Below are 12,340 nucleotides of genomic sequence, written 5' to 3'. Positions count from 1 at the left end.
TGCCACTTTGCCTTTGAACAGCAGGGAGTGTCCCAACTTACCCTCACCAGCAAAGTCGCAGCTTTGGATTATTCTTCCATTGAAAGCATGAAGTTAAAGTTGACATGCTTGTTAAACGTGGGTGTAGGTGCTCATTTTTTAAAGTGAGTATTACAATCTTAAAACACTCTTTACTGAAAAGTACCTACCTATATAGCCACTTCTGTAAGTGCAGTTATGTGAATATGCTGGCAATTACTACCATCATATATTTATTTAGGGATGCAGAGCTGTGACACATCAGAAACACCAGAAATGCTTCACATGGCAGAAGATCACACAACCCCAGCTGGGAACATACCAAATGGCCTATGAGGAACAATGCTTAGCTATTAATATGCAGCTGCTGCACTGAATAAGCTCCAGGTTTGCAACACTGCAGCTACAGAACTTCTACTACTATATGTCCCTGACCCCTAATCCAGCCATGTACAATAGTCTGTGTTTAATATTTTGTATATTTCTGAACATTCACACTGGATATTTGAATATTAATAGACAAAACCCAGAATTTTTTTAAAAATCTAGGTTCAGAAACTTTAAAAACCTCCCAGTATGTTTCTGAGAAATTCAGCTGCCTTTAAATACAATCGTATTAAATACAATGTGATCTGCCACACAACATGGTGACATACCAACTTCTCCAGGTTTTATATCCTGAATTATCTGTTACATGTGCTCCCAAGACATGTCTGCAAGGTTTTTAATACCTAGCACAAACTCAATGTTTCATCATCTTTGCTTCTCACAACTTAACAATAGAAATAACTTGATATTAAAGGAAAAACAGAAACAAGAATACTGACTAATGTAAGAAGTTGCTGGGCAGTATTCAGGGAATTCTCAAATGAAAAACTTCTTGGTCATCCCATGAAGTGAAGATGAAGTTTTGCAACTGTGCCCACAAAACCCACTGTAGGTCTCAGGAACAATGTTCCATTGCAAAAGGGCAGCAGAGAACATTTTCTGCCAGATTTCTTTTTCCCAATATTCACAGTATTTTAGTATTACATAAGGAAGGCAAGAAACAAAAGAGGGAGGAAAGGGTTGCTGCTTACACAGCCTGCTTAATCTTGTTTATAAAAAAAAGGAAAAATTAGAAAGAAAGCAGAGAAGACAATTAGCCTTGGTGTAAGATTTTGCAGACTTGCTAATAGACTGTAGAGAACAACCTTCAAATTAGTATTTCAATTAAGTATTATTAGTATGTGTTTTCAATGTTCAGAAGAAACAGTAAATTCAACTGCAAAACACATTAAAGTGATTATCTTCAAAACAAAGTTTATTACTTTAAGAATTATGAAAAGTTACTTTAGTATGGAGTATACTTCAATGCTTGAAAATATCTCCATTTCTCATTAGGGGATGAACTGAGAGTGCCTTTTAAACAGCCATTAAAAAGAAAAAAACCCTTTTCTTCCTTTGTCTCTGCTTGGACAATGAATATTGGCTAGATTTATATATGCTCCAATTCTTCCATCTTTCTGACTTTTTAACAGTGAAATTAAAAAACAAAACCTGTGATTTCTCAATGTCTAAAATTATTGATAAGAACACTGGTAAATGCCAAAAATCCAGAAGAATATTGGAACTTAATTTCACAGCATATGAATGCATAAGAATTCCAACCACACACAGCTATTTCACAGTAGGATGATGCAAAACAAGGCTGAGAGCTCAACAGAAACAGCGGCTCCCTCAGGGACTGCTTCAGGGAAGAGAGAAACACCTCAATATTCTCAGAGGGAGCCAACCCTGGCCAAGGTAAGCATGGTCTGGAAAGGTAACAATCTTTTTCTGATGAAAGCCAATCAAAAAATAACTGAGCACAGCTGAAGTATATACACCTCATACAAAGACATCAAAGTTTGAGAATTATGTCACTGATACTAATGGAAGTGGTATTTGCTTTAGGAAGAGGATGAAACACAAGAGCATTACTGAGAACAATAATAAGCTGGGGACATCCTGTTCATATCAGTGCTCCAGGCTCTTAAAACCTTAAAAATAGAGAATTTGTTGAATTCTGAGGGCATTCCTCCACAGTTTCAGATTCTACTGCCTCCCCCGGAAGTCAAGTCAGCCTCTGAGGCAGGAGAATTTCCCGGTCAAAACCACCTCCCAAGTTGAGCAAAAGAATACTCACATGGAACCTTGAAGTCCTCCAGACCTACAAATGCCAAAAACCACGTGCAACTCAAATCCTCATTCTACCAGAAGACCATTCCTCATAAGGTAATTTTTTTCCATAAACCACATTCACATACAGAACTATAGTCTTTAAAACTCTTGCCAAAGGACTGGCAAATACATCAAATAAATTTGCAAGAAGCTTTATATACAACATTTCCACATACCTTGTCCAGTTTGACACCTTCGACCACTTTCAAAAGAGAAAAGATTTGAGTCATAGCCATAGCGACGGAGACAGAGGTAGTGCCATTTTACAGAGTCCCTTTTACGGGTGTACAAAACTAGTTCTGTATCTGTAAGTTCCATTATGCCAGAACCCAGTTCATTACCATCATCATCCACATTAATAACCTATAAAAAATATTAAAAAGCATTAGGTAATTAAGTCTTTTGAGAAACAACACCACTTTTAATAATCTTAATGCCTGGCTGGTAGACTCCATCTGTGCTATTGTATTAGTTAAAATCCTTGTTAAAATCCTTAAAAAAAAAACAAAAAAAGAACTTAACAAACTAGTTTCTGTGCTACCCTAACCCAGAATTTTAAAAATTAAAATAATACTTATTTAAAAACAATACAAATGAGGCTGCCTAACATTACTATAAAATCTGATGAGAAATTTAAAGTAGAGGGGATTTGTAAGTTAAATATTTTTTTAAACTGGCTTTATGTACATATTCTAGTATTCCCACATGGATAAGGCATACCTCAGATAATGGAATCTTTCAGAGCCTCATTTCTATTAAAAAAAAATATTTGCTTTGTCATATAACCCTGCTTACAGTTGGGAAAAGGAATGAGAAAGGGTAAGTGGCTCCAAGATAAAGCTTCCTTCCCATACATGTATAGCTTTGCACTGTGCAGAATCACCTGACAGTTTTAGACATTTTGCTGCCTTTTAAAAGTCAACAAATACTTCAAATACCTTATAGTTATCTTGTGTGAAAAAATGTATATAAAGCTAAACTCTTGCTCTTTCTGCTTTTAAGCCAGTTTTGAGGTCATCTGCATCCTTTATAGAATTTGGACAATATATATTTCCCCTCTATTTTACCTCACAATGCTGCTTTTAGTAGGATTCTTTCTTAATCAATAAAAAAGCTACCGAAAAAAATCCCTACAGGAATGTTACTCCTTAAAAAAATACATTTTCAACTTGAAATCTAGTCAATTGAAAAGAATTAGGAATCGTTTCATCTGCCTGTGAGGCTTATGCCCATTTTCCTCATTTTGCAGATTACATTCCTTCATCTCTCCCTCCCCCACCCCCCCTGCTAAACAAACAATAGAGAAATTCTACAAGGAGAAAAATAGGAACTAGTTACACAAAGTGATGCATAAAGAGCAACAAAACAGAAAAATATTTTATCCTTCAGCTTTCTTAACTGATAATATTAAACATTTCCAGAAATTCCCATGGCTTTAAAGCTTACTTCATGGTTTCCCTAAGGCAACACATGAATCGGTTTTCACTATGGAAGCATTACATTCCTTTGTAAACTCACAGAGACAGTTTGGAGCACAGAAGCACATCTGACTTGTGTGACCTATGCAAAGGTGTGTTGACTTACAGTCACTGACTTCAGCATGTCAAGCACATGAGTGAGTGTTCACAGGCTTATAAATTCCAGAGATTTTTGAGACAAAAGGGAACTTAGAAATAAAATTTCTCCACATAAAGGACAAGAGTTTTCAAAATGCATAATCAGTAGCAACATTCAAGTCAAATCAGCAGTCCTAAAATTTTCTATTGATGACCCCACATTCAGGTTCATAATCACACTTCCCCAAAAGCTATTTATTCCCTTATGCTAAGGACTCCTTTCCTAATGTAACTTTCTATAGGCAACACCACTTACTTGGGCTCTACCAACTGAAATGGAGATGGATGAAAATCACAGGCTTCTTCTCTCTCCTGAAGATCAAAACTGTCCTAAAAAGCCTACCCTGTCTAGGGAATTCCTGTCACCGCTGAGAAGAGAGGGTTTCTTAAAGGCACAAGAGAAACCTGTAGCCACAGGCACCTGCAATTGCAGTGTTTCAACTGTTCAGAAATTTGCACTCTGTTTTCATTACTTTTTTTTTTTATCACAGACGTGGTCTGTAAGAAAACAACAAAATAGTTCACAGCACATCACACCAGCTGCATACCTTAAACTTGTTTCGGTGGTTATCTGGGACAGTTTCTTTATCTGGACAGCTACAACAGCTACCCATGACTTCTTCAGAAGACCATCTGATCTCTAAAGGGGAAAAAAGAAAACCAGCCAACAAAATTATCCTTTAGTTGATGTAAAAATGAAGTAACATCAACAAACAACCCAATGCAAATTACTCTGACATACAATTCTTCATGATGAATCTTCCAGTCGCATTTAATAAAAAAGTCAACACAGATACTACAAATATGGTAGTTAATTTGGATTTGACAGTAAGGAGTGGCAACACTGAGCTGTTAAGAGTCCTACCAACAACTCACCTTGAGGTTACTACCAAACAGACTCATTTGATTTGTCACCTTAATTCCCATGGTAGCAGCTTGGGGGAAAACAAAACCCAGCCACTTCTTGTGTGACATTTTCATTTCCTAAACCAGGCTTTTACACAAGGCAGCTATCTGCATTCCAGTTCCATCTAAATGAGCACTCCCTGGCTCAGGAGCACAGCACTAGAGACAGTAGAAGCCCTGGGCTGTAGCAGGTTACCAGGCACAGGCAACACAAAGAGCCCGTATGGCAGCCCTGAGAGCCTGCCCTGGCTTTGGCAGCTCCAGGGGCTCCAAGAGGAGTTCCAGGCCAGCAGGCAGCCCTCTGCTGGCAGCCACAGAGCAGTGAGGCTCTGTGCTTCCAATTTAGAACATTTCCCATATGGCACCGTATATCAAACTATGTAATCAAAGACAAGGGAAGGAAAAAAACCCACATTCAACACAAATATTTTAAAACTTGGGGTTTCCTTATTTCTGTTAAGTCCCATTTGGATTAAATTGTGTTGCACATTCATTTTAAAACAGTAAAATACTCAAGTAACACTGAACAGCACGGCTAAAGTAATGAAACAAAAAAAACCCACCTTGATATTTTTGGAATTTTCATTTAAAGACTTCTGTGTGTATGGCAAAACTTTCACAAAACAGTTTAATAAAACGTTCACAGAACAAAGTCTCACAACTTGCTGTTTCATCCTCTACCACCATGAAAAAGGGGTTAAGTCTCACATTTCTTAAATACAAGCGTCCGACCAAAGAAAACTTAACCCATTCACATGATTTTTACATTGGATAAGAACTAAAATTTCCACTACACAACTGAAAAATGGGGCAAAATCCTGGAAGAGAGCCATTAAGTCAACAAGAGATAGTAGAAATCAAGAAGAATGAAGACAGTATGGACTGATAAGTTTTCCTGACTTACAGGGAAAAAATCCAATGTCATCATCTTAAGAAAACCAAGTCTTGGTTTCTAAGCAGGCATTTGTACTAGCATGCAGCAGTAGTGATCATGTAGCTCTTTAATCTGCTAAGGGATAAGATGCAAAGAACACAATGAAGAGCAGTTAACTTTTCCACTTTTTTTCATCAGAAAAGCCACTCAAAAGAGATACTCCTGCCCTAGAGACTCTATAAATCACCACCAAGAATCCCCTGCAGAGGTAACAACACTGCTCCAATCAATGCAGTGATAAAGAGGCAAAATACCAGACACCTAATCAAAATCATGGGTTCTTTAATGTCATTTCTGTCCTGAAAACATGCATTATATTGACAAAGACTTTTTCCCCAACTCAAAATTAAACTGGGCATCGCTGTTTGCTTCTACTGTTGCAGAGAGAAGCTATGCTACACACAACCTTTTTTTTTCCTTTTTGCATTGTGAAGTTTTGAAATTTTTATAGTAGTAGTAGTAGCAGTAGTTGTAGTAGTAGTAGTTCTTCCTCTCCTGTTTAGAAAGGGAGATACAGGTAGTAACACCTGATCCTGGTTTCCTATGCTGGCACCCCTCAGTGCCTCACTACAGTAATGCTCAGATGTTCTTGTCAGCCTGCTGCCACGGTGCTGTTTACCCTGAGAACCCCCTGCTATGAAGAGCAATAGGTGACAATAGCCTCAGTGCAGATTAACAGTGAATACTCTGGTCCATACAACGTTGCATATGCCTGGAGCAGCCTTAATAAATATGCATGCACTTAATAAAGCCCACACTTAGACCTCCTCAAATGTTTTTTGTAGTGAAAAGAGAACTACATAGCGGCATGCTGTTAGTATCAGACTTTCTATGCATTCAGCATGAAATAACTGACCAAGTCTGTTGAAAACAGGTGCCTGCTTCGTTAAAAAAACTTAAAAAGAAAAAACCCAGAACTTAAAATGCAAAGCACTTTGGAGAAAAAAAAATCACTAGAGTTGCAAGAAGAAAGCTGTAGTATATTGTGTATATCAAGGTGTTTGAAGCACAGCCTCTGTACCTCAGGAACAACAAAGAAAGGGTATGTAATCAATTATCATACAAGCTTGTTATTTTGTCTCAAGTAAGCTCTAATATTATTATTTCAGAAAACCAAGAAGTGAAATGCTGCTTCGAAGGAGAGATGTGAACCAAAGCTACGAGGAAGAAATTAAACTGCTAGGGAACTGTCAGAATTAAAAATCACTCACCTAGATTTGGCCATTAATATTCCCAGCCTCTGCTGCAGCATCAGGGCTTCTGTCATACTCAAAGTGTCATGCTGTCTTGTCACAGAACTAATCATTGGACCTAGAACTAGAAGGGTAAATAAAAATAACATTTTTTCCTTGTTTTTAAGATACCAGTTAGTAAACTAAGAAAAATACACGCTTTTGTTTATAATTATTTTGTGAGTATTATGTCATGATGTTTTAGATAAGACTGAGCTCTGAGTTGCCCTGGCATTTCAATGCTATGGAATAAAATAATCTGGCACTCCTTTCTGCAATGCAGCCTGTCACACTGGGGACTCCATTCATTCTCCACTCACTGCGTACCCAGTTCAGTGTGGAAATGACAGATGTGAAGCTCCCGTTATCCTCAGTGCATACCAACCCAAACCAAACCAAACCACAGCAGACAAACAGAAGAACATGTACAACTCACTCTATTTAACTCCCTCTTGCTTATCCTACTGAACATACACAAATGCTGACTTGTGTGGCTAACACATCACCCTTTCTCTGCTTCCCTCATGATTCTTGCTCCGTGACATTAATCATAAATTGCTTGCTTTTACTCCCCCATCCCCTGGATTATTCTCACACTAGCTATCCACTCACATTTAACACTTAAAGCTAACTGCTGCTTCCACCACACTAACAGCTGGCCATCTCTGTTCTCAGTTTGTAAAATTGCCAAACAAGCACTTGATGTTTCCTTTGATGCTGCTTATTAAACTCAATAGAAGGCTAACTTCTCAGAATAATACTTTATTATTATGTCTATGCAAACTTCTTTGAGACCACTGCAGCTTTGCTTATACATTTTTTACTTCAATTCTTTGTATTCATCAGCTGTCCGCTGTCTTGCCCCTGGATTAAAATCATCTTGGCAAACCAAAGCTATCTGTCTTTTTGCATAATATCACGTGTAAAGTAGTCCTAATTTCATCCCAGGTCCTAGGCATGATTATATCAGTTGCAGAACCCTCTTACTTGTGAAGGGATTGTGAAGAGATTACCAGAAATTCAACACTGGCAAATGCAAGAATAACACCCCTAGCGAAGGAGATCTATCTGTTAAGACAGATCAGTCACGTAGTCATGCAGTCCAATGGAAACTCTAGCTGGACAGCTATCATAAAGCAAATGAAACATAACTGTTTGGAAAGACTTAAAAGTGACTAACCAAAAATACAATTCTATTGTATGAATCCATAGCATACCCACAGATGTAGTAATGTATGCCATCAGGGCCCCCCTGTCAAAAAAGACAGAGTAAAAGCAGAAATATGCTACTTACAAAACTCAGCCTGAAAAAAGGAGCACAAAGAGCATGGGTACAGAATTATAGGTGACAAAGAGAAGATAAATAAAGCACAACTATTTTTCAAATGCAACCATTAGGGAACAGCAACTGACATTATTAAGGGGGGTTCAAACACATAAAAGTTCTTTTTTGCACATGGTCTGTAGCTAAGCTTTGTGATCTGCAATGTCTTGTGGGAATGAGTTCCAAAATGTTAAAGATTCAGAAAGTAAATTGGACAAATGCAAGCTCCATGAAGAACTTTTGAACTCAAGGGTTGTATCTTGCTCAAAAAGTCTCTAAGGTGCAGATGCTTAGAAGGGTCTTAAGGAATGATCATAAAATGTTCCTTCTCACTATTCCCTTCCCTATATATTTACTATTGGCTCTCAGAATTTACTATTTACTGTGAGAAATAGGATACTGGACAAACTGATACTTCAAGTGTGACCCAATAAAGCCATTTTGATTAACACATATGGATTATATCAACTCAGCATAAATTTGTGAGCGCTCTGCAATAAGACATTAAAAAAAGGAAATAATTAACAACTTATACTTAACTTGAAACTAAACCCTAGATTTCACAAAGGTACCAAAAGGTAAACTTAGTTAATTGCTTGACAGTGATGTACTTTTGCATACAGTTGTGTACCTATCCCTCTGCAAGGTTAAGTTTTGGTTATGGGATGACCCTACCCAATCTATCTAGCTGGTATTATTAAACTGTGGTTTTGGTCAGGTTAGATTTCTGCTGGCTTAGCATACCAAACCAGCTAGCAGAGAGTCAAGCAAGTGCCAGAGCCAGCTGGGGACAGAATCACAGCCTTAGTCACATCCACCCAGTTTTCAGAAAAATTAGCCACTTTACTAATTACTGGGATTGAAGTTTACCAAATCCCCTACTAAAATTTTCAGAACAGGCGAATGGAAAGACGGAGCAGAAAACCTGACCCACCCACTCTGGTGAAATCTTAGGAGGTAGTCATTAGAAAAATAATTAAAATTAAAATGTTCATAGGCAAGCTATCCTAATGCAGGTATGTTTGCACTGGTCTTTACCTTGGTATTTTTGTAGCAGAGTTTTAAACCTTTTACATGGTTTGGCTACCTAAAGCAGAGTAGTCTATTTCAGTTACCCAAGAATGATTCTTAAACAATCTAAACAGAGTTTTATAACGGATTAAAGAAAGCACACAAACTTGCAGCACATAACTTCTTTTAAATGTAAAGCAATAGCAAAATTCTCCAAACAGTTGCTTCCAATCACAAGTTGGATGTTTATCCAGTTAGGGACTTTTTAAAATTTTCCCAGGTTGCAAAATATTTACCCAAACTTAAACATACAAGAAGAAGTAGACATTTCCACAGTCACAACCCTAAGTTATGTCTACAATGTCAAATTTAGTAGCTGTAATTTCCCACTCACAAAGCATCAGTGATGACTGGGTGCAGTCCTACAAGGAAGGTGAAAGGGATGGAGGGTATCTTCTGCTTTTCCCTAAATCATTCATTACTGCATTGCAAGGTAAAAATCCTAGGCAAGACAAACCAAGACCAACACTCATCTAAACCCTGCTAATGGGAGTGAAAGGTAGGAACTTCTGGAACTTCACTAAGATTTATTACTTGGCTTTGTGAAGTAAAATGTGGCTCTTTCCCTCACAGATTAAGCAGAGCCAACAAGTTATGCTATCCTCTCAGAAGTCAAGGAAGACAAGGCATCAGTGTAAACAAGAGTAGATACTTTAAAAAGAACATCACAGTCAAAAGCTTGCAGATATTCTAACATTTGCAATTCTGCAGTCTCTTCAGGCTGGGAATGATGAGAACAAGGCATGTATTCCCCTTACACAAGAAAGGCCACATGGACATGCTGCGATCCTACTCCTCATTTGCTCAAAGTCACCCCATTCAAGACAGCTCATGGTTGCAAAGCTGGTTTTAACTTAGATCTAAACTTAGATCTTAACTTTAGATCTAAACGCTGGTTTTAACTTAGTTCTGAGTGCTCTGGTTGCAGAATCAAACATTAACTACAGGAGATATTTTTCATACACATAAATTCCTCTCACAAACCTCTTAAAAATCAGGCAGAGAAAAAAAAAGCAAACCATAGCACACCTCAGAAGAGGCAGGGAGAAGCAAGGGTGCCTCATCTGTTAACCCAGCTTTTGCACAGTCTTTTGAAATGAAAAAGTGGCCTTCCAAAGCACTAGCTTGCCACAGTGCTAGGTCCTCTGCTATGTCTTTCCATTTAGTGTGTAAGAAACAGAGTCCAAACGTTGGTTGTCTAAACTACATCTAAACTAGACACTGGGAGTAAATATCACAAATAATGTGCTAGACAGTTGAACACACTGAAAGAGGGAAAACTAACTTGGATAACTTCCTCCCAAAGTTCAAATTTCCTGGCCCTCAAGAATTTGGATGTTGACATTTCTAGAGGGATTGGGAGAAGTATCCCAAATTTAGTATTACAGTGAGCATCAGTACACCTGCCCATCCTGCAATCTCACACTCAAATTGCATAAACTTGAAGAAATCACAGCAAATCCCTACAGATTCATTTTCTCATCTCAGTTTTTGAGCACTTGTTGATGTCAATGGTTTTGCTACAGCAGGTGATAATTTCACCTGGAAAGTGTTGCCTCAGAGATTAAATTGAAACTGAGAGTCGAAATCTGAACATTTCAGGTTATACATAGAAAATTTCTAAGTAACTCATTACACCTGCTCCTCATAACCAGAGTAGTCACTACAGCAAAGCACCTTTCAGCTTTCCACACAAAAGAAACATTGCATGAAAGTGTAAGACAGCAGACAAATAAGAGAAACCAATTTCACATGTAAGAAAAATGTCATTCAGCAAGACAATGACTGTTTTATTGGCATGCTATTTATTTCAGAATATAGGTGAAGGATGCTGAATGGTACTGCAGTCAGTCTTTTAATTTTTGCTGGTAGCTGAAAACTGCCCATTTCACAAATGGCTAATGCAACAGATTAAACAGATAACCTCTGTACCAAATGTGATATATCCTCGGTCTTTGGAGTTGTGATGTAATCCATGTTGGCAAATTCTACATGATTTAAGAATTCTGGTATCCTACTCAGACTTAAAATAACCTATACTTTGACCTTCTGTTTATTTTAGCTAGTGTATCTTCACTGCCATGAAGCCAAGTTTTTCAAATGGAAACCAAAATGTTTCTGGTGCATGGGATTCCCACGTACCAGACCTCACATGCACATAAGAGATGAAGCACCAAAATAAAGCTAGTAATTATTGAGTGTGGCCTTAAAATCCAAGAGCTTTATTTCTCCAATGGTCAAAAAAAAAGAACTTCTTTGCTTTATAATTACCAAAAAGAAAAAAAAAAAGTAAAATCCGTACATCATCAAAGACTGACTTGAATGCAAACATTCAAGATGTTTGCATGATGTACAGAGTCACAACAGACAAAAGAGGTGCCAAAGCTGGAACGGGATCCCATGGAAACACAGGGGCTAAATGGCATATGAGTGTTCAGAAGAACAGGGAGAAACCCCATGAGAAATACAGTAAAAGAAGCACAAAATGTTCTCCTTGACTGCCCATGGCTGCCACCACCATTCAAATCGACTCATCTTCTTTCAGGTGTTCTGGAAGGCTCTTGCCTTGCACAGTCTGACAAACAACAACGTAACAACAATTCACACCCAAGAAGCAAATGCTTTTTGGGAAGAAGGAGCTTTAATAATAAAGCCAACTGAACCAGGGTCAGACATAGTCCGTGCCCTTCATCCACTTGGCAACAATTACTAAGAAAATTAATATTGAATGTGCCTCAGTACCTTAGAAGGATGAAAAAAGCAGTACTAACAAACCATAGCAGAGTTAAAAACTACAATGAAGGAGATCCAAGAAGAAACTAAACATGCTGAGAAATAGTTTGGTGCCGCTGGCTGCAATTAGGGAAAACAAAGTACTAAGGGTTGAGGTGAAGCTGCAGAATCTAGTTTATAACTTTGCTTATGCTAACAGGTGGAGTTTTCACTCAATATTTTTATTAAATGAGCATGTTGTCAGACTTATGATTAAAACACAGCAATAAATGCACACCCCTTTTCTCTCTTTAGCCCTTTCCAA

General features: G+C 37.9%; 1 protein-coding gene across 3 annotated transcripts in view; it reads right to left on the bottom strand.

The window, feature by feature from the left end:
• Positions 1-12,340, bottom strand: part of FRS2 (fibroblast growth factor receptor substrate 2) — a 51,801-nt gene that overhangs the window by 11,498 nt on the left and 27,963 nt on the right. The window contains exons 2-5 of one of the 3 annotated variants that reach the window (XM_038153837.1): positions 6,888-6,993; positions 5,647-5,748; positions 4,385-4,476; positions 2,397-2,583 (exon numbers count right to left, since the gene is read on the bottom strand). In XM_038153837.1, the coding sequence (XP_038009765.1) occupies positions 2,397-2,583; positions 4,385-4,450 (253 nt within the window). In that variant the 5' untranslated portion in view covers positions 4,451-4,476; positions 5,647-5,748; positions 6,888-6,993. Of the gene's footprint in view, positions 1-41; positions 74-2,396; positions 2,584-4,384; positions 4,477-5,646; positions 5,749-6,887; positions 6,994-12,340 lie in introns of those variants that run through there. The other 2 variants (XM_038153836.1, XM_038153838.1) reach the window with 2 other exon arrangements.

Source organism: Motacilla alba, chromosome 1A (assembly GCF_015832195.1).
Source record: "Motacilla alba alba isolate MOTALB_02 chromosome 1A, Motacilla_alba_V1.0_pri, whole genome shotgun sequence".
Lineage (NCBI taxonomy): Eukaryota > Metazoa > Chordata > Aves > Passeriformes > Motacillidae > Motacilla > Motacilla alba.
This window is presented reverse-complemented; position numbering and strand designations above follow the sequence as displayed.